General features: G+C 45.7%; 3 protein-coding genes across 3 annotated transcripts in view; all 3 read right to left on the bottom strand.

Moving 5' to 3' along the window:
* LOC121453619 (G kinase-anchoring protein 1-like) overlaps positions 1-5,288 on the bottom strand; it is a 51,016-nt gene extending 45,728 nt beyond the window's left edge. Inside the window, exon 1 of the mRNA XM_041660503.1 lies at positions 5,166-5,288. The gene's annotated coding sequence lies outside the window, so the exon portion shown is untranslated. The remainder of the gene's footprint in view (positions 1-5,165) is intronic.
* A 47-nt stretch (positions 5,289-5,335) lies between these two features.
* On the bottom strand, positions 5,336-9,537 carry LOC121453225 (translation initiation factor IF-2-like). The gene is made up of 3 exons (XM_041659749.1): positions 9,501-9,537; positions 5,947-6,644; positions 5,336-5,733 (listed from the first exon to the last, which is right to left on the bottom strand). Exons 1-3 carry the CDS (start codon positions 9,535-9,537, stop codon positions 5,503-5,505), a joined length of 966 nt encoding a protein of 321 aa, XP_041515683.1. The 3' UTR covers positions 5,336-5,502.
* A 10,260-nt stretch (positions 9,538-19,797) lies between these two features.
* The window catches only part of LOC121453347 (kinesin-like protein KIF27), a 64,447-nt gene continuing 62,025 nt past the window's right edge, over positions 19,798-22,219 (bottom strand). The window contains exon 17 of the mRNA XM_041660063.1: positions 19,798-20,608. Within this exon, the coding sequence (XP_041515997.1) occupies positions 20,148-20,608 (461 nt within the window). The 3' untranslated portion in view covers positions 19,798-20,147. The remainder of the gene's footprint in view (positions 20,609-22,219) is intronic.

Here is a 22,219-nt window from a genome sequence, read left to right as displayed (position 1 = left end):
TGTAATGTCTTGTATGAGTTAAATGCTCATAAATTATCTTTTCTTTTTTTTTTTTTCTTTTTGGTTTTTCAAGACAGGGTTTCTCTGTAGCTTTGGAACCTGTCCTGGAACTAGCTCTTGTAAACCAATTATCTTCTCTAAAACACCTCTTGAACAGGAGTTAGGACCTGGCACAACTAAAACGTGACTAAACACGATGTCTGCACTGCAACATACGTTCTGAAATTCAAACCAACATTTGCCCTATCTAAAAACTAAGGTTGTAACCTTTGAAATGAAAGAAAAAGGTTTGTGGGCATGAAGTAGAAATTAGGCAATCAGCAAAACTACATCCAAGACCTAACAAGTGTACTCAGTACACTACAAAAGATGAGCAAGGGTCTACCTAAGACCAGCAACCACAGCTGGGACTGTGGCTTTTCCTTCCCATGTCGCCTTGGCTGCCCTAGAAATCATTTTGTAGACCAGGCTGGGCTCAAACTCACAGAGATCAGCCTGCTTCTGCCTCCCCACTGCTGGGGTTAAAGATGTGCATCACTGCTGCCCAGCGGGACTATGTCTTAAACATTGCACACACACATGTTCTGAATGAGTGAATAACAAAGGCAAAGCACAAAGGGAACATTAGATTAAATGAGAAATGACAAGAATAACGTTCTAAGATAAAGCACTCTGCTAAGACACTTCAAAGGGGTCCAGTGCAAAGGAGAAATGCTTATGAGCAATGGTGATTCCCTCTTCACTCAGGTTTAAGGCTGCAAAAAGGGATAGGGCAGTGGCAGTCACCTGAACAGTAATATAATAAATTATTAAGTATGCTAAGTATTAATATAGTAAATATATTCAAGACAAAAATAACGTTCAACTTAGTCTTCCAAAGCTAAAACTTCAGAGTTCATCTGCTCCCTGTTCTTGTTTACAACCAGAATTCTCAAGCCAACCGCAGCGTTCAGAGGTCACTGTGAGGCCCAGGCTGGCCTCCAGACCCTGACCCTACATCCTCACCCGGCAGCCATGTCAAAGGCAGAGTAACCAGTACTTCTGAAGCGACAGATGTAAAGGTTAAATGACAAAACCATATCCAGCCCATGGCAGTTGCGGCCTCTCCACCAGCAGGCATTCCACTTCTCCAAGCTCCACCTCCACACCTATAGGATACTCTGTTTCCATTTCCCATCTTTTCTTCAGATGCCGGCTAAATCCCTAGACAATCCTGTCCTAACACCCGGGGTGCTCTCATTCCCACACTTCTCTCAAGATGCTCCTCAGATTCCAAGACACTCTCTCAGAATCCCACTCTGAGCCTGACTTCTTGGACCTGATCTCAGAAGACACAACACTATCTCCTTCTTTCAAGCACCAACCAAAATCTGTAACTTTCCTGCCATTTTTAATCTTAAGGTCCAATAAAATGGTCCTTGAGCTTACAAAAAAGAAAAAATATAAGAAAAATGCTTGAGATTACATTATGTTTTCTAATGACTCCTATGAAAAACAAAACACCATGAAAATTACTATCTACCCTCAACTGAAAAAGCAGAGTTGAACCAATACAGTATGACTTTTCCTACCATGTATCAAAATGACGAATTCAGAAAGTTAGCATCAGCAGTCAGACTGCTGTCTTTCATGTCAGTGATGCCTAAGGATAGCAAAAGAAGGAAAGCATGCTCCTAAGAGCCCATTAGTGTCACCAATCAACTTGTAAGACTTCCACAAACAGTTATTTCATACAATCACCATCTCCTTTGCAGCTTGAGAAAACAACAGCCCTACAGCCCACACAGACACCCCAGGTCCCTACAGCCCACACAGACACCCCAGGTCCCTACAGCCCACACAGACACCCCAGGTCCCTACAGCTCACAGACACCCCAGGTCCCTACAGCCCACACAGACACCTCAGGTTCCCTACAGCCCACACAGACACCCAGGTCCCTACAGCCCACACAGACACCCCAGGTCCCTACAGCCCACACAGACATCCCAGGTCCCTACAGCTCAACAGACACCCCAGGTCCCTACAGCTCACACAGACACCCCAGGTCCCTACAGCTCACACAGACACCCCAGGTTTTCAAGTCCTTCCTGTAGGATGTGGCTGGGGTTAGTGCTCCTTTGTTCTCGAATCCTCAGCTTCAGCATCCTCACCTCCAGTCACATCTGAGAGTAATACAGCATCACTTCCTTTCCTGTCCTCTTTAAATCCAGATACTTACAACTCATCTACACATACTTACATAATTAAGACACACAATATACAAAGAAGAATAATGGCCTTCTCTAAGGTAGTCTATAAAAGGTATTTAATATATAGACATTTATAGTTTAATTAGGACAACTACTGTTCAGCACTACTGAAGACAAAGGTAAAGTCTCCTCTGTGAGATAAAATTGTACAGCTAGTGTCAGGGGTTGAAGAAGAACAAGAGGAGTTCACGAGGTAACTTAAAAAACCAATGTTGCAGGAACATATATAATAAAAGCATGCAGGTAAGGGGGTAAGGGTGGGGTGGGGGAAGGGGAGAGGGGGAGAGAGAAGGAGAAGGAGAGGGTTGGGGAGAGCTTAGGGGAGTGGGATAGTTGAGATGGAGGAAGGACAGACATGGAAGCAGGGAAGAAGATAACTTCATCAAGGGAGCCATTTTGGGGTTGGCAAGAGGCTTGGCTCTAGAGGGGTTCCCAGGTGTCCATGAGGATGTCCCCAGCTAGGAGCCTGGGCAGTGGAGGAGAGGGGCCTGAACTGGCCTTGTACTGTAGTCAGACTGATGACTATCTTGAATATCACCATAAAACCCTCATCCAGCAACAGATAAAGACAGAGACCCACATAGGAGCACTGGACTGAGCTCCCAAGGACCAGTTGAAGAGCAGACAGAGGGAGAAGATGAGCAAGGAAGTCAGAACCGTGAGGGGTTGGTCCACCCACTGAGACAGTGTGCCTGATCTAATGGGAGCTCACCAAAGCTAGCTGGAATGGGACTGAACGGGCATGGGATCAAACTGGACCCTCTGAATGTGGCTGACAATAGGGGACTGAGGGGCCAATAATAATGGCACTGGGATTTGTCTCTACTGCATGTACTGGCTTTTGGAGATCCTAGTCTATTTGGATGCACACCTTCCTAAGCCTGGATGGAGGGGGGAGGGCCTTGGACTTCCCACAGGGCAGGATACCCTGCCCTCTCTTAGGACTGGAGGGGAAGGGGGGATGGTGAGTTGGGGGAGCAGGAGGGAAATGGGAGGAGGGGAGGAAGAGGAAATTGTGAATGGTATTATTTATAAAGCAATAAAAAAAGAGAAAATAAAACAAAACAAACAAACAAAAAGCATGCACGTAATTTATCACATGCAAAGCCATCTCACTGTTCTCCTCCTCTGAGGCTACAGAATGACCAACTTTCCCTTCACCCTGTACCCTAAATCCGACTAGCTGCTGCTTACACATTACGGCTTATGTCAGATTTCCATAGAGGCGCCTCAGATGGTCCAGGTTCTTGAAGAAAACGGACGAACAACTTGTTTACTTGTTCCTGTCTTTACCTCCACCGCCCCTGAGGTCTAGAATGTATCCTCTATCCTCAGATTTAGCTGTTGCAGTCAACTCTGAACTGCCCTCAAGCTAACCGTTCGCTCTCTTTGATATTCCCACACTTGTATTTACCCGTTAGCCAATGGATTCCTTAAAATAGCTGTCATTCTATCTAGCTCCCTGATGTCCCGATTTCAAAATGCTGAACATGGATCTCTTCCCTGTGTCCCCCAAAACATAAAGGACTTGGAGCGCACATTAACAGATAGATTTATCAGTCAATTGTAATGTGCATATCTGCAGGGCTAAGGCAGGAAGGGTATATGTTCAAGGCTAGTCTGGGCTACACATTAGGAAACTGTCTCAGCAAAAATAAGAAGAAATAACATCAAATAAACTAATAACGGTATCAAGCTTACTGGCTGGGCCTGGTTACATTTTCCAGGTACAGAGTGCTACACCTAAGTGTGCACTGAAATGTGTGCTTCTGAACTAGGAAAATGAGGGTGCAAAGTGCATGTAAATGCACAATCATCAATTCAAAACTGTTTCATTAGAGGTACCATCATGCCAGGTGATGATGGCGCACGCCTTTAATCCCAGCACTCAGGAGGCAGAGGCAGGCAAATCTCTGAGTGAGTTCCAGGATAGCCAGGGCTACACAGGGAAACCCTGTCTTAAACACCCCCCCCCAAAAAAAGTACCATAACAACTAATTATTCCTACAACTAATTTTTTCTAGGACTCTTGTCACAGGAAGCTTTTGATTTTGTGTTAAGTGCTGGTTTTTAAAGGATGAGGGAGTAAAGAGTGGGCTGAGCTGCAACCAAGAAGACGTATACAGGATCTACCTTCTTGGTCTCTATGAAGGGTTGCAGCCATCCTGACCTCCTTCCCTCTATGATCTCACTAGAGTCAGGAAAGAACTTGTCAGGGGCAACTCGGTGACATAATTTTCACTCAAGAACAACAATTTTCTCCCTTTGAAAAACGAACAGCAGCTACCCTCTATCAATACTGTCATCCAGTATTATCCAAAAAGAAAACCCACGCTGTAAACACCATCAGTGAACGTGGCCTCTAGACTCTCAACCTCCTGTCCCAGCCCCGAGTCCTGGGAATGCGGGTGTCCACCACCACCACATCCACTAGAGAGGCCTCAGTGACCTCTCATAGATTAGAAACAACACACGGATGAATTAGACTATGAAGAGTCCTGATGCCAAGCACCGCCTCACCCCAACATTAAAAACGTGCATACACTGAAACGGCATTAAGCATCACTAATCCTTGGACCTGTCATTTTGACTTCTTAAAACTTAAGGTTCACAGGCATCAACGGCCAAGTGCATTCTCAACCTTTGCTTCCAACATATTTATTGCAAATGACATCAACTTAAAGGTCTCCCCCAAATTCCACACCCCCCCACAATGGTTAAGAACAGCCTTCCTCTCAATTTCCGTGCGGTGAAAACTTTAAAAAAAAAAAAATCCCAACAATGTACTAAGGGATTCTGCCATGAAGGAAAGTAAGAATTTCCACAGCAGCCCTCCTAGGAGCCCTTGGGTCAGTGCAAGTTAGTGTGTTTTGCCCTATAATGATAACCTCATAAAACAGGCTTTCACGACTTACCAGTTTTAGTGGGATAAACTAGTGTAGAGAAACCCTAGTTTTCTAGAAAGATTTTCAATATAGCATTACGATTTTCCGAGAGCTTCTAGAATACTTTGGGAGCTACAGCTTAACTTCATCCTGGTTACAGGTGCCAGCACGTTCATAGGAACCGACCAGGGTGCAGAAGACTGCGTTTTTGGCGTTAGGAGAGCCCGGCTCTCACTAGAACTCTCCGCCGACGTCGATGGAGAAATATGGCAACGAGAGGGGGCGGGGCAGACAATGGAATAAACTTTTTGTCCCAACTGTTCGGTAGGTCCGAGCAGCCCGGAGCTGGCGACCCCAGCGCGGGGCGTTAGCGACCGAAAGCGTCGACGGGGAAGGCACGTCTACCTCTGGCCGCCGGGAGGAGGGCGGTGTGCCGTCCGTCCGCGTCCTCGCTCTCCCTCCTTCGGGCACCGACGCCCAATCTCACGCACGAGCGGGTTCCGGCTGCTCCAAAACTTCTCAGCCAAGTCCCCGGAGACCGAGCGAGCGCAGGGCTGGGCGAGCCGCAGCAGCTGCAGCCGAGACGCGGCGTCCGAGCCTGCAAAGCGACACCGAGTCAGGTGGGCGCCCGGCCGGCCGCACCTGTCACTCCCGCGGCCCCGCGGCGGACGAGGCCTGCGGCCCGCACTCTCCCGCAGCCTCCGCGGCCCGCTCGCCCCGTTCGCCCCGGCCGGCCCGGTTCCCCGCCCCAGGCCGCACTCGGCCGCGGCGCCTCAGCCGCGAGCGGCGGGGGCTCCGCGGACGGACTCACCGGGCCTCGCCGCGGCGCGGCCGCTCTCCTCTCCCCGCCGCTCCCGCGCAGCCCCGGGCGTTGGGCGCGGGGCGCGGGGCGTCCGCAGTAACGGGCCCGCGGCCGGCCGAGTGAGCGCGCGGTGGGCGGGCGGTCGGGCGGAGCCGAGCGGACCGGCAGGCCTGGCGCCCTCAGCGGCGCGCGGGACTTCTTTCCTGAGGGTCGCGGTGCTGCGCGGCGGACGCGGACGCCGGCGCCGAGGAGAGGTCCGCGGGTGACGGACCGCGGAGGACCAGAACCACCTGCTGGAGGAGCCGCGCTACGGGGGCCGCGCAGGGTCCAAACGGCTCGCGTCTGGCTGCGGCTCCGCGGTCGTCGGGGTCGCGGAGCGGCCGCCGAGGTGTGAGGCCTTCCGGGACCGAGGCTTAGGCCTCCGCCCACGCAGCGCGGCGGGATCCCTGGGCTCTCGGGGGGCCCAGGGGTGGAGGAGGACCTCCAGGAGGTGGAGGAGGGCGGTGCCGGGATGCAAACAGCCGGGCGGCCTGGGATTCCCTGGGGGAAAGAGGAGCGCACAGTCTCACCGCCCCAAGCACCTACCGGGTCTCTGTTTAGTTTTGCAAGCAAAGTTAAGCGGCTCACCCAAAGCCCGCAGCTAAGGGCGGAGCTGCAGCGGTCTTGCCTGACGCTGTCCCGCACAAGTCGCTTCCATGGGGAGGATGCTGCAGGCAAAGAGAGGAGTTGGAGTTATCCTCGCTCCCAGAGATAAAAACCAGAGAAAATCCCAAGCCACGAGAGGGGCCTTGTGGAAAAACACAGAACTACGCGGGATCCGAGGACTGCGTGCCTCTGTGGGGCAGCATCAGTGACGGGGGTGGGGAGGGGGGAGGAGGCATTTGTAGTTTGCCTGGGAAGAGGTGGAGTTTTGCAGGGAGACCTCGGGGCCTTAAGTGGAGGGTTTTTGGACACCGAAGATGCCAGAGGTTGGGGGCATGTTGACAAGGGAAAGAGTTGGTATTTAAGGCACAATTTTGTTTTTTAGGCTTAGAAGTTTGGAGAAAGAAAAGAAGGCTGTTGCTTTCTAAGTGAAGCAAATGTCAGAGGTGGAAAATGGACAGCCCTATGTAGACCAGGGGCTGTACAGCTCTCGAGGTGTGAGCCCCACTTGAGAAGCTGATCCAAAAAGTGAATCTGAGGTCAGACTCACAGAGAGATTGATGTGGGGACCTGTTGCAGGGAGACTGCTTGTTGGTACCCGGCTGCTCAGCAGTAGATCCGAAAATCTTTAGGTTTTTATGTGGATGTAGTTGCCTCCTCATTGGGCACCAATTTGTAGGAGGAGAGAGCTGCTTGTTGGTTCCCGCTGCCTAGAACCAAAATAATCACACAGAAACTGTATTAAATCACTGTTTGGACCATTAGCTCTAGCTTCTTATTGGCTAACTTTTATATATTAATTGAACCCATTTCTATTAATCTGTGTATCACCATGTGGCTGTGGCTTACTAGCTAAAGTTCCGGCATTCGCTTCTGGTGGGGCTCCATGGCTTCTCTCTGACTCCGCCTTCTCTCTCCCAGCATTCAGCTTAGTTTTCCCCACCTAGCTCTGTTCCCCTATGGCTCTGCTATAGGCCCAAAGCAGTTCCTTTATTTGTCAATGGTAATCACAACGTACAGAGGGAAATCCCACATCAGGGACCCTAAGGGGGGACAACAAGAAAGAACTTTAAATGATTGAGACATGATGCGAAGGTTGCAGCTTGATTAGTTAGGGTTAGAGAGAGAGAAAAATAGGGGCTTGAAAATAATACTTAGAAAGGAGATAGCTACTATTTAAAAATATTTATTTATTTAATTTCCAGGCTGAAGTTTCCCCTCCCTCCTCTCCTCTCAGTCCCTCCCCCCACCTCCTCTGTTCCCATCCCTCAATGCACTCCTCTGTTTCTGTTCAAAAAGGGCACGATATCCCATGGATATCAACAAAACATTGCATCAAGTTGCCATAAGACTATGCACCTCCCCATGTACAGCATGGATAATAAAAACCCAGAGATAGATATCGGGGTTCAACCTGAAGCTATTACCTCTATGAAATCTTCAGACTGAAAGAGAGCTAGTTTCTGTCTCTTCTCATCTTATATTCCTCTCTAGTGCTGGGATTAAAGGTGTGAGCCACCACTGCCTGGCCTGTATGGCTGACTAGTTGTGGCTGTTTTGCATTCTGATCTTCAGGCAAGCTTTATTTATTAATATACAAAGGAAAAATGATGAATACCCCATGTATTAAGGCTGGGCAAGGTACCCACTATTCAAAGTAGGGCCCCAAAAGCCAGTAAAAGAGTCAGAGACAGCCCCTGCAGTCAGCTACTTGGTTTTGTTTTGGGTTTTTTGTTTGTTTGTTGTTTTCAGAGACAGGGTTTCTCTGTGTAGCCCTGGCTGTCCTGGAACTTGCTCTGTAGACCAGGCTGGCCTTGAACTCACAGAGATTTCATCTGCCTCTGCCTCCTGAGTGTTGGAATTAAACATGCACCACCAATATCCGATTTCTTTCTTTTTTTTCCAGCTACTTTTAAAAAATGTGCGCTGGTGTTTTGCCTGCATGTGTGTCTTTGTGAGGTGTCAGAAGCTCTGGAACTGGAACAGACAGGTGTGAGCTGCCATGTGGGTGCTGGGACTTGAACCCAGGGACCCTGGAAGAGCAGACAATACTCTCAGCCACTGAGCCATCTCCCCAGCTCCCAGACAGCTGCTTTTAAAGAAAAGACTAACAGTTTATATTTGGACCTTTGGAGGGGCTGAAGGCAGCCAAATAGATGTGGTCACTAAGAAGTTGAAAAGGAAAGTTCTGAAATAGGCAAAAGAACTGAACTGGAAAGTATACCGGGGGCTGGGGAAATAGTTGAGTGGATAGTTTGAATTCTATCCTCAGAATGAATGCAACATCTCCCAGCATGGTAGCATGCTCTTGTCCCAGTGATTAGCAGGCAGAGACAGGTGGATCCCTGGGTCTTGCTAGGCAACCTGTCTCAAAAAACAAATAAACAAAAAACCAAGGTGGACAGCACTTGAGGATTATAAACAAAGTTGTCCTTCTAGCCTCCCCCCGCCACGTACACACAATCCACCTGCTTGTCCATAAGCACCCGCCCCCAGACACACAAGAAATAGGTTGGAAACTCCCCAGCCTACCTGTATATTATTCAGAGAGAAAGGGTAGACTCAGTTTTCAAATACATTGTTAGGGTCTTGCTATTCCAAGTATGGCCACATCTCTTTCACCAGCATGTCTGTTAGATATATGGGGATCTCAGCCCCAAGGCAGACCTGCCAACTAACATCCTCAGCTTGAAAGAAACCGCAGGAGGTGATCCACACCAGCATGTGGGAAGCCAGCAGAGGAGGAAGAGCAGCAGTTGAGTAGGGCCGGAGTACCAAAGTGGGGAGACTTCAGTCTCAAAGCTGGGAACAGAGGAGTGGGGGGTCAGTGTCACAAACTGTGCAAGTGAGGAGGATGAGGGACAACGGTGTTTATGGCTTGAGATCTACGAGCATCACAGTGGGAACTTAGAGACTCCCACTTTCTGACTGGGGATTCCGAGAGACAGTCCTTGCCATATGCGCACACTTGGGACGGAGAGACAGAGAAGTCTCTATGGTTGCTTCTGCTTTCTCTGCAGAGTGAGGAGCAAGGTCATCTTTTGTCTGTCACAGTTCACATCCCTGCCACAGGCCGCTTTTCTCAGCCTCTCTCAGTATGCCTACAGCAGGACCTTGCCTGCCAGTCAGGTCAGAGCCTTGAGTGCTGTACTTCCTCCAGGTGTTTCTTCCTCCTGCCAACTGGACCCTGCACACAGCAGCTCGGCTTCAGTTATCTAGATGTCTACAAGTACATGGAATTCGCAGAGCCACAAGAAAGTGCCTGGATGAAGAAGGGCTTCCACCTCTTGATCCAGAATACCCAAATGTGTGAATGATGTGTGGATTTGGGTTGAATTGGAGCCTTAGGACTTTGGGGCCCATTTGCTGTAGCCATTGAGCCCCCTCTACTTAACTTAAAAGACTCATGAAGGCTAGAACTCGGCATGTCTGAGTGAAGACAAGGGTTCAGACTGAGCTTTCCAGACACCACTAAACCCTCCAGGGAAGGACCAAGAATCTATCGTGAGCCTAGCCGGCCAATCATACGTGCTTCTCCAGTCATGTGCAAGCACTGAGCAGGACAGGAAGTGTACTAAAGAAGGACAAGGTACTTGAAGGTAGAAACAAAGGAAGCATTGTTATGTCAGGCGTGGTAGGAGGGAAGGTTAAGAGGGTGAGGAGTCACTAGAAATACAGTAAGGTTGGGGCTGGAGCGAATTCTAATTGGTTTAAAAATAAAAACTCAAAGTCAGCTATCGGGGTGAAAGTTGAAGGATCAGAGAAGCAGAGCAGTCACTAGAGTTCTTACCTCTACCAGTGCTCAGACTGAAGGGGCGATCCTGTCTCCACGAATCCTCAGACCGAACCCTGAGACTACAATGATCTCCTGTCTCCTCCCACTTTATATTCCTCTCTCCTCCCAGCCATATCACTCCTGTCTTCACTTCCCTAGTGCTGGGATTAAAGGCATGTCATCCCAATTGCTGGGATCACCTTTGTATGAGCTCTTTTCCTCTTTAAGACAGAAGCAATCTCATGTAGTCCAGGGTGGCCTTGAACTAACAGAGATCTGTCTGCCTCTCTCTCCCAAAAGCTGGAATTAAAGGTGTGTGTCACCACTGTCTGGCTTCTGTGGCTAACTAGTGACTTAGCTCAGAATTCTGATCTTCAGGCAAACTTTATTTGTTAGATTCAAACAAAACATCACTAGATTTGTTATTCTCTCAAAGAACCTAGGTGGGTCTGATTCCCAGAACCCACATGGTGGCTCACAAACATCTCTAACCCCAATCCCAGGAGATGATCTGGCCTGCCTCCACGGGTGCCAGACATGAATGTGGTGCACAGATATACGTGTAAGCAAACATCTGAAAACATTTTAAAAAATAAAATATGGTAAGATTTCTAAATTGGTACACTTGACCAGGTTAAATATTTTTTAGGATTCGGGTGCTATGGAACAATCTTTGTACACTGTAAATATTTATTTCTTTCACTGTTACTAAAAAGTTGATTGGTCAATGCTAGGTAGGATTTTTGGGGCAGAGAGAATGCTGGGAAGGAGGGCAGAGTGGAATGAGTCTCCAGACAGACAGAAAGGAAGCAGGACATGAGGAGAGGTAAAAGCCATGAGCCTCATAGCAGCCCATAGATAGAAATAGGTTAATTTAGGTTGTAAGAGCTAATTAGTAATAAGCCTGAGCTATTGGCTGAGCATTTATAAGTCTCTGAATGGTTATTTGGGAAGTGGCTGGTAGAACAGAGCTGATTTTGGTTCTGACAAAAAACTCATCCTACAAATGGCACTCAAATGTCCAACACCTACATCCACATAAGACCTGAGAAAGTTTTAAAAAGGTTCTAAACATACAAAAACCATGCCAAACATTGCCTCCCTAGTCTCATGTCTCTGATGCCAGCCACAGTACAGAGGCACATCTCCTCTCGGCTGCCAGCATGCCATTAGCTAAGCCACATGGTGGGTTCCTACAGTCTCACATGGGCTATGGTACAGACAGGTGTCTCCTGTCTGCTGCCTATGGGTTGAGGTGCCAGCTTGAGCTCTGCCAGTGTACTGCATGGTGGGTTGGGGGTTTTGCTTATTCAGAGTGAAAAGGTTACAGCTGCTCAGTAAAGACAGATCTAGACAGAAAAAAACCTAAACAGGTTACAGTGTGTTAAAAAATGCAGAAAGGCTTGGGATAGAAAAGAAAACGAATATACAGTCATAGAAAATAATATATATATATATATATTTGAAATAATAAAATAAAGCCCTTAAAATGGAGTAAAGTAATATAAAAGTGAAGCCAGATAAAGTTGGGAAGTACACAAAGGATCTGGATCCTGAATGTTATTGTATTGTCTTTCAATTTTTTGAGTGCTAATGAATGAGTGATAACCGCTAAGAAACATTGGATTATGGAAACTGCTAGGTTAGACCAACCTATATATTTTTAAAATATCTTGATTTCAAAATGGAAGTCAAAAAGTGTGTTGCATTGGGAGAGAGGTTGTGCTTTTATTTCCATAGGAAATTAGAGGCTGTGGCTTCATTCCAGGTTAAAGATGATCAGGTCTGATTAAGGAAGACCTCCTGAAAAGGTATAAAGAAATAACCCTTAAAAAACAACAAAACACATAACATATATTTAACCTGCTAAAACAGAAAACAAGTCATCTTTGGCTAACTTGTGTACAACACAGTCTATACTTGTACTAATACAGAAATGTATGTTTTCTTTAAAAGTTTATGGGACTGGAGAGATGGCTTAGCAGTTAAGAGGACCGACTTCTCTTCCAGAGGTCCTAAGTTCAATTCCCAGCAACCACATGATAGCTCACAACCATTAGTACTGAGATTTGGTGCCTTCTTCTGGCCTGCAGGCATATATGCAGGCAGAACGTAATATACATAATAATTAAATAAATCTTTTTTTTTAAGTTTATGTATTTTCAGAACAAAGGGACCACACACCAATGAAAATGAATGACCCAGGTGATCCAGCGTTTCAGAGTGCCTCTGTTGCAGTTTCTCAGAGTTCTGCATCCAGAACAGCTTCAAGGATGCTGGCTGAGATGGTCCAGCCTAACAAGCGACTCCAGTCAAGACTTAACAATTATTCTGAATTTTCTCGGGGTTCCCAAGATGCCAGTGCCCACAAACAACAGGAAGCAGTCTGGAGAATGACACCCACATTCCCAAAAGATGGATTATTGATGTTTGCTATCATTTAAGGGGGGTTGGTTACAAATTGTTATCAGTCTTAGTAAAAAGAAAAAAAAAAGACTAAACAGAAGAGTTAAATTCAAAGATCACTTTCTAAAGGAAAAAAGGGGATGTGATATAGGAATGATGGAAAAAGCATAGATTACTGAACCTTCTTTAATCCAAAAAAACCTCTTAATCTCAAAAATATTTTACATTGGTATGGATTTTTTATTGATATAAATTTAAAGTTATTTTTTATACTTATGTATTTTCTACTCTTGTTTAGGGTATTGTACTCATAAAGCTCATTTAAAAATATAATGTATAAGCCGGGCGGTGGTGGCGCACGCCTATAATCCCAGCACTCGGGAGGCAGAGGCAGGCGGATCTCTGTGAGTTCGAGGCCAGCCTGGTCTACAGAGTGAGTTCCAGGACAGGCTCCAAAACCACAGAGAAACCCTGTCTCGAAAAACAAAAACAAAACAAAAAAAAAAAAAAAGAAAAATATAATGTATAATTAAGAAATACAGGTTAGTAGTCATCTATAATAATCAAAGTTGTAGTCATATTAGGAATGTTTTCAAGGCTAAACAGATAGATAGATAGATAGATAGATAGATAGATAGATAGATAGTCTTCATACACTTCAAAGACCTATGGCATTTAAAATGTTTTAATGACCAAGGCCAGCCTGGTCTACAAGAAGTAGTTTCAAGACAGACCTGTTATACAAAGAAACACTGTCTCAAAAACAAAAAAGGTTTTAATGACATAAGACTTTTCTTGACAGTGAAATATGTCTGCTTCTGGCAGAACCAATTTGTTTCAGTGAAGATGATGGGCATTGAAGAACCTTTGTATAGAGTTTGGTCTTTCTTTCTTTCTTTCTTTCTTTCTTTCTTTCTTCCTCTTTTTCAGGGACAGGGTTTCTCTGTAGTTTTAGAGCCTGTCCTGGAACTAGCTCTTGCAGACCAGGCTGGTCTCGAACTCACAGAGATCCGCCTGCCTCTGCCTCCCAAGTGCTGGGATTAAAGGCGTGCGCCACCACCGCCCGGCTGAGTTTGCTTTCTTTGTGGCAAAAGCTAGCCATTTGGGGAAAGAATTGCCCTTGCCCCAATTGCTAAAAGTATGCCATTCAAACTGGACCAGCAAGATGGCAAAAAAAGTGACTGTCTCCATTCTTAAGGAGTCCAGGTTTGCTGTAACTTGGCCAATTAAAATCAATCAGATCTTTAATATCTAGCCTCCTTGTTCATGGCAGACACTAAATTTTCTACTTTTAGATGCTTGAAGTTTAACTTAGAGACTTACACATGCTAGGCGAGCTCTGTGGCACTGAGCGATAGTCCCAGCCCCCACTCAGAAGTATCTGGGAGTCTTCCTCCCCTCTTATTGGTTCACAATCCCACAGAACTCTTCAGACTGTAGGTTCTACTCCCTCAAGTCCTGTCCTCCCTGTTTGCCTGGTCAGGTCTCAGATACTGCTGTCTAGAGCCGAAACATTTCTAGCTACACATAAACTAGCAGGAAGGTGCTCCCTCTGGAAACCCACGCGGGACACACTGACACGGTAATGTCAGAGTTGATCTGCCTACTTCTGTATCTGTAGCATAGATCAGGACATGCCGGTGGTCTGCCGGTCTATCCATAAGATCAGCTGCAAGAAATGTCATCTTTCCAGCTATGGTTCAGTTTCTCTGAAGTAACTATTGCTAAAGGAAGAAATAACAAATAGCCAAAAATACTAGTCAAAATCCCAGTAAAAATGTAGTTTTTTCACTCATAAATTAAGGACAGTTACAAAGTATGACTTATTCCTATAAAAATGGATTCAGTAAGTTCTTAAAATACTTTCCTGACACAAGTCACAGAAAAATAGCAGAGACTATGATGGCCTCTGTTGCTGAGATAGACTAAACTGGGGGTCATTTAGCAAATGCTTTGCTCCATGTCTGCTGGAAGGTATTCTACGTACATAGCCCACTTTGGGAATCGATGGATAATCTCATCCTGGCCACACAATGTGTGCTTAAGAAAGTGCTGTGGTACATTTCTCTGATAAAGCAACAGACTCTTTGCCATATGTAACTTAAATGAGCATTTCTCAAAGTGGTTAAATGTTGCATTTGAAATATTTAAGAGTAAAGGAATGATAAGTGCTCTTCTATTTTTAAAGAGGTTTACTGGTGGTTTAGGAAAGGCGAATGCACTCTATTAAGATTTTAACTGGGTTCGTGGTTACTGGTGACACCAGAGCCACTTGGAATTGTCCAGTAGGTGGAGATGCACGTAGACCAAGGCCTCAAACTTACAATTCAGACACTGCCCAGCCTCGAGATGATGGCACTGTCAACACAGGGCAGGCCTTGGCATAAAGGTATCCTAACTTCCCATTCTTCCCAATTAGAGAATGCAATCATGTTAAAAAATAACAAAACCAACAAGTTTGAAACTGGCAAATTATTGGAACTATCAGTTAATAAATTCTGCTAAGTCCTCGGTCCTAAAATGTTGGGAAATGTCACTGCAAGCCCCAAACAAAAGTGGACATGTTCAGCCTCTCAAGGCAGACAAATACCCACTGGTTTTAGTCAGGTCTCAGTGAAGACGTTTTCTTCACATAGATATTTTAATGAAGGAAAAGCTAAGCAAAATAACTGAGATGATACTGTTCAGTAGCAATGAATCCTTAGCTTGTCTGTTAGATGTTTGCTCGACCCTTCCTGGTTCCTCACTGTTAAATCACTTTAGGCTCAACTAATTCCATTCGTTTATAGACCAACTGTTTCTTGTGTGTCAGTTGAATGGCTTCCTGTTTCCCCCAGTTCTGCCTTAGCCGGCTTTTTATATAATCCTCAGTAAATGGTAACCACAGGAAAACAAACCAGCATAAAACTGGCTGTATATTTTCAAATGGCAAGTTCAGTGTTCACATCCAATGTGGGTGTCTGCTGCAGGAGGGGGCCTCTGTCTGTGTCTGTCTGTCTGCTGGAGAGTCCTTTGTGTCTGTCTGCTGCAGGAGAGTCCTCTGTCTGTCTGTCTGCTGCAGGAGAGTCCTCTGTGTCTGTCTGCTGCAGGAGAGTCCTCTGTGTCTGTCTGTCTGCTGGAGAGTCCTCTGTGTCTGTCTGTCAGCTGCAGGAGAGTCCTCTGTGTCTGTCTTCTGGAGAGTCCTCTGTGTCTGTCTGTCTGCTGGAGAGTCCTCTGTGTCTGTCTGTCTGCTGGAGAGTCCTCTGTGTCTGTCTGCCGCGGGAGGGTCCTCTGTGTTTGTCTGCTGGAGAGTCCTCTGTGTCTGTCTCCTGGAGAGTCCTCTGTGTCTGTCTGTCAGCTGCAGGAGAGTCCTCTGTCTATAGATGTCTGCCGCAGGAGAGTCCTCTGTCTATAGGTGTCTGCCGCAGAAGAGTCCTCTGTCTCTAGGTGTCTGCCGCAGGAGAGTCCTCTGTCTATAGGTGTCTGCTGCAGGAGAGTCCTCTGTCTATAGGTGTCTGCTGCAGGAGAATCCTCTGTGTCTGCCTGCTGCAGGAGGGGTCCTCTGAAGGAATCTTCTGTAGTCTTAGAGACACCTGGATGTTGACATTAAGTCTCAGTTATTTTGCCAGAAAAATGAAACAAATCCTCCCCCAAATTCTTAAAAAAAAAAAAAATCTTTGCTGGTTTCTCAGATCCCTTCTACTGTTCCCTCCACGCCTGTCCCTAGTTCACCTGGACCCCAGTGGAGAGCCAGGGTAAAGCACCACATGCCTATAATTTGCTGCTGATAACTGGGGACATGGGGCCAAGTGGTGATTCTTTTAAAACAATGCATAAGGGGAAGGAGAGGAGGGGAGAGGAAAAAGGAGAAAGTGAGGGGAGGAAAGAGAAATAGAGGAGAGGGGAGGAGACAAGAGGGCAGGGGAGGAAGGGAAGGGGAGGGGGGAATGCTTGAGTCCTTCTGCGGCTGTAGAAATGGTTCAGCTGTTAAAAGGCTTGAGACTTTTTCAGACAATCAGCAGTCAGTTCCCAACATCCTGACCACACAACTTACAGCCACGTGTAACTGCAGCGCCTTCTGGACAACTTGGACACCCTGCAATATGTGCATATTCTCTCTCTTGCACCACATATAAAATTTTAAAACCGTTTTTAAGAAAAGACACTTTAAGCTCAATGTTGAGTGCTTATGTAGCACACACAAGGCTTTGGGTTTGATCCCCAGCACTGTGAAAAACAGATACCTCAGATCAAGTCAAATGAACAGTATTTACCTATCTGGATTTGAAAAGTTGTATTTTGTTTTGTATATACTGTAACAAGCTTGAAACATAAATAATTTTGAAGTGATTTCCTTTGTTCTGCTTTAATGACATAAGTATTTCTAAAAGGTTTTTAAACTTTACTGTTTTCTGACTGCCTTGGTCCTTTAGCATCAAGGCACCTACACGTTAGAATGAAGCCTATGAAGTGGCTCCATCTCTCTTAAAGCAACGCTGCAATAACCCAGTAGGGGGCGCTGTGTTGAAACTAGCCAGGAGAATAGAGCACCGAAGTCTTCGGATCCCCACGCAACCCGGAGCCTTTCTTAGGGTGTGCTTTTTTTTTTTTTTTTTTTTTTTTTTAATTTTTCGAGACAGGGTTTCTCCGTAGCTTTTGGTTCCTGTCCTGGAACTAGCTCATGTAGACCAGGCTGGCTCATGTAGATCCGCCTGCCTCTGCCTCCCGAGTGCTGGGATTAAAGGCGTGCAGCACCACCGCCAGGCCTTAGGGTGTGCTTTTAAGTACAATAACCATACCCTGGGTTGTTATACTTCAGTTAACAAGAACAGTTAGTCAGAAGAACAACTAACTACAGACGCCAAAAAGCAAGGTTAGTACATTTAGAGATTTCCCACAACTGTGGGCTCGGATGGGTTAGGCCTTTGAAAAGATTTTGTAGGTGCTATCTACATGTTGAGTTTTAGCGTCTGAATGGCACTTCCATCATGGAGTCAGTTGTGTTAAGGTCTGGGGCCCCATTACAAAAAATATTTAAACATTAAAAGAGACAAATACAGCTTGCCTGCCGTGGTAGTGGAGACTATAACCCCAGCTCTGCGGTGGCAGGCAGAAACCGATGCTCTTGGGGTCTTTCTGGCTCGCCAACTTAGTCTAAATAGTGACTAGGTTCAGTGAGAAACCCTTTTCCAAAAAAATTACAAGGAAAGTCATCAACTTCCTTCTCTGGCCCCCAGAGGCACAAACACAGTGAATATGCATGAGCAAGCAAAAGCATGCACATGTGAGCAAGCAAAAGCATGCACATGAGAGCAGGCAAAAGCATGCATATCCGAGCAGGTAAAAGCACGCACATCCAAGCAGGTAAAAGCACACACATGTGAGCAGGCAAAAGCACACACATCTGAGCAGGCAAAAGCACGCACATCCGAGCAGGCAAAAGCACACACATCCGAGCAGGTAAAAGCACGCACATCCGAGCAGGTAAAAGCATGCACATGTGAGCAGGCAAAAGCACACACATGTGAGCAGGCAAAAGCACACACATGTGAGCAGGCAAAAGCACACACGTGAGCAGGCAAAAGCACGCACATCCGAGCAGGCAAAAGCATGCACATTCATTCCCCCAATGGGAAGATGGAATCTTGGGAGGAAGTATCTTATATTTTGATTACTCTATAAGCATACTGACCTAACTAGAATGAATTGTTCACACCTAAATTACATGTTTTGGATATTATTTATATATGTTTGAGTATATAAATAAAATCTATCAAAGCATATACAAGATACAAATTAAATGTTTAACAAAAATGGGAAAAACATACCTTTGTTACTTGGCAATCAATTCACAGCTGTATTATCTGATATGATCATTACAGCTTTATATAACGTCTGTTGCTCTGCTAGTGAGAACAAGATTTTATATTTCCACAGGTAAAGAGAATGTTTTAATTGCTGGGCAGGAGGGATTCTAGCATCAAAACACATAATTGTATGAATTACTTATTAAGGCATAGCACATTATTTAATCTTAGAGGAATTTACAATTAGTACCCTCATTAGTAAAAAGGTTTTTACTAGTCCATAAGTTTTGTTTCTTGAGACAGGGTCTCTCTATGTAGTCCTGGTTGTCCTAGAGCTCACTGTAGACCACACCCTTAATATATAACTTCTGTTTAGTCAAAGGCACTCACTTTTGTCACAAGACTAATGTATGATTGCGTGTGTGTGTCTGTGTGCAGACATAGATACACTTTAAAGATGAACCAGCAGGGAAGTAGGTGGCAAGAGAATTCAGTGGAGTTGAGTAAGCCTGTGTAAGGTAGGGTTGCTAATGGCTCCACACAGCTTCAATTAGTCAAAAAAAAAAAAAAACACCCCAAAACCAAAAAAAGACAAAAAACAAACCACCCCACCTTGGGCTTACACATACAATACTTCACGGAGTTACACTGGGATGCTGCCCATCACAGACAAATACGGCAGGGAGAACCATCGCTCAGTTAATTGAACCAGAAAAACTAACAAGCTTGCATGGACGTGTCAACACCCAGTGCCGTCAAGCCCGCGAAGCTGAAAACCTGAGCCTGTCAAGGCTCGGCTCTTAGCCTATCAGACAGATGCATTACCCATGCATGCTGTTTAGACCACACTGCTCACAGCGGTGTCTTTCCTTAGGACGGTGGGATGTTCGTGTTACTGTCCCGGGAGCTGTGGACATGGCCCACACACAGGTCTGGCATCATATGAGAGGGATGTGAAGTGCACAGGGCAGGACAAAGGTGGAAATTTGCAGTCTGTCGTATCATCACACAAAGAATATAAAATAACTATAAAAATTAAAGATGCTATGTTAGAGTTAAGGCTGGCGTGCCACCTCTGTGGATCCTAAGAGCTGTAATGCACCCTTGGACCCCAGGCTGAATTCTGGCAAACATTTTCATCTTACCAAACAAACACAGCAGGTAGGGAACTCTGGCACAGTGGGGTTTATCTGGAGTTTAAAAAAACAGCAACATATGTATCCTTAAACATTCCACTACTCGAGGGTTATAATGCACTTCTAAGATATGCCTTTATAGTATAGAGAATGATATACATCTGAAGCATGTTTTAGTCTTAGTTTTGTTCTCCAAATGTACTGAAAAAATAAAGGAAATATGCCTGGAAGAGAACTTCAGTACACTTACATAAGTAGAACAGTTCAATGTACCAAGCATTCAAAAACTCATTTATAGAACAGTAAACCTGAAAATACACTCTAGTACCCAAGAGTCCCACCCCCTTCCTGTGTCCCGGGAAGAAGCTGTGATCCTGGGCTTTCATCCTGTAGGTGAGAAGAAGGGGCCTCTCACATAACTACCAAATTAAAAGTTTTATTGTCCAGGCCTAGGCTTTAAAGGCACTAGGTTTCGTCGGGTACTTCGAGGGAATCGGCAGTCACTGACCGGACCCCAGCTCCAAGACTGGAGCGCCGTAATGACAGCTCTGAGGCAGAAATCTGACGTAACTCTCTGCGGCACAGTTTGACAGGCTTGACACCCTGAAGCTGCCTGGTACTTCTCAGTGTCTGGAACTGGGACAGCGGTGGACTCTGCAGCTGTGTGAAGGGAGGGGCCCCTGGTTTATCGGCACTGCTCGGCAGTTGGCCACTGGAGGGTGTTACTGAGCCGTGGACTGGAAGTGAGTCCAGGTTGCCCTCTGGAATCTGCTGGGGCGCTGCCGGTTCCGTTTCTAAGCCGCTTGAAGAATTGTCTCCTTTTCTTTCACCTCCGTTCGATTTTGTCTTTTCAGTTCTACAGGCCCATTTTGATTCTTCAGAAGCCGCCTCTTCTGGACTCAGGACTCCATCTCCAGCATCACGTTCTAAGGAGGAGCCACACAAAAAGGAAACATCTTCTCAAAGCCAGGTACTTCTGGGACCACAGCCTAACAAACCACATCATTGTGACTGTTAGATGCGACGCTTTCAGACTTTGTTAATGATGTCTTCAAATAGACGTGTGGCTACGAACCTTAATCCTGACTCACATATAAACATCTTGAAACGTGAATAACATTTTTTTGTTTGTTTGTTTTTGTTTTTCAAGACAGGGTTTCTCTGTAGCTTTGGAGCCTGTCCTGGAAGTAGCTCTTATAGACCAGGCTGGCCTAGAACTCACAGAGATCCGCCTGCCTCTGCTTCCTGAGTGCTGGGATTAAAGGTGTGCGCCACCACCGCCCAGTGTGAATAACGTTTTTTTTTTCAACTCATTGACATTGAAAAATCATGTAGTGATTTTGGTACTCTCTAGAAACTGAGTACTTTGTGTGTCTCTGAAATCTTTTTAAAGAAATAGCTATTCATTTTTTCTAGAGTTTAATGCAATTCAGTGTTTTGTGCACATGGATGTTTGCCTGCAAGTGTCTGCACACTTCATGTGCGGAGAGTAAAGAGGGTATCGCATCCTTTGGGACTGTTACATGCGACGCTTTCAGACTTTGTTAATGATGTCTTCAAATAGACGTGTGGCTACGAACCAATCCTGACTCACATATAAACATCTTGAAACGTGAATAACATTTTTTTGTTTGTTTGTTTTTGTTTTTCAAGACAGGGTTTCTCTGTAGCTTTGGAGCCTGTCCTGGAAGTAGCTCTTATAGACCAGGCTGGCCTGGAAATGACTGCAAGCTGCCATGTGGGGACTGGGAACCAAACCTGGGTTCTCTGAAAGAGCAGGCAGTACTTTTAACTGCTAAGCCACCTCTCTAGTCTGAAGAGTTATGTATGTAAGTGTTTTGCCTGCATGTATGTATGGGTATCATGCATGTGCAGTGCCTGAGGAGGCAAGCGAGGGTGTCAGAGTCCCTGAAGCTGGACTTACAGGTGGTTATGAGCTACCTGACATGAGCACCAGGAACTGAAGTCTGGGTCCTCTGCAAGGCCAGTGAGCCCCCTCTCCATCCCTTCCACCTCCCTCTTATCTTTGTCCTCCGCTTGGCTAGTTACTGGTTAATGCCAAGTCCTGGCCAAGTTAAGCTTGCTCTGGCCTCATCTTCAGGCCTTCCTCATCACATACATGTATGCAAATCCGGTCATGTTGGCCCTCTCGCATGATAGCAGTATTCTGTATCCATCTGTAGTCTGTGATTTAGGGTCAAGTTATTTCCGAAATATTCATTGCCCCCCTATTTTGAGGTCTTATAAAAAGGAACAAAGTATAACCTTCCAGGAACTTTTGACTTTTGTAGAGTACTCTGTCATGGTAACTGTTCTATTATGAAGGGGCTAATTTTACATATGTACATTTAATTATTATACAAGGATATGTCTGAGTTTGGTCATGTTTTTAAATGTGGAGGGCATGCCTTAGGACTGACCTTAGGAACACATGGTTTTACTTTCATTTGGACAATATTGTTAAAAATCTTGTTTTAAAAGATTTATTTATTTTTATTATGTGTTTTCGTGTACGTCTATGTGAGGCCAGAGAATTT

The sequence above is a fragment of the Microtus oregoni genome, unplaced genomic scaffold (assembly GCF_018167655.1).
Source record: "Microtus oregoni isolate MIOR12 unplaced genomic scaffold, Mior012 000011F_ref0000422, whole genome shotgun sequence".
Classification (NCBI taxonomy): Eukaryota; Metazoa; Chordata; class Mammalia; order Rodentia; family Cricetidae; genus Microtus; species Microtus oregoni.
The sequence above is the reverse complement of the archived record's forward strand: the minus strand, read 5'-3'. Positions and strand labels throughout refer to the sequence as shown.

What these genes read in the sequence shown, in the direction of transcription:
- LOC121453225 (XM_041659749.1), bottom strand. Translation starts at nt 9,537, where the DNA reads ATGGCAAGGACTGTCTCTCGGAATCCCCAGTCAGAAA. An exon ending in TCGGAATCCCCAGTCAGAAA is followed by an intron (nt 6,645 to 9,500) that starts GTGGGAGTCTCT and finishes CTTTGCCTGCAG; the next exon opens with CATCCTCCCCATGGAAGCGA. An exon ending in CCGCGCCGCGGCGAGGCCCG is followed by an intron (nt 5,734 to 5,946) that starts GTGAGTCCGTCC and finishes GTCGCTTTGCAG; the next exon opens with GCTCGGACGCCGCGTCTCGG.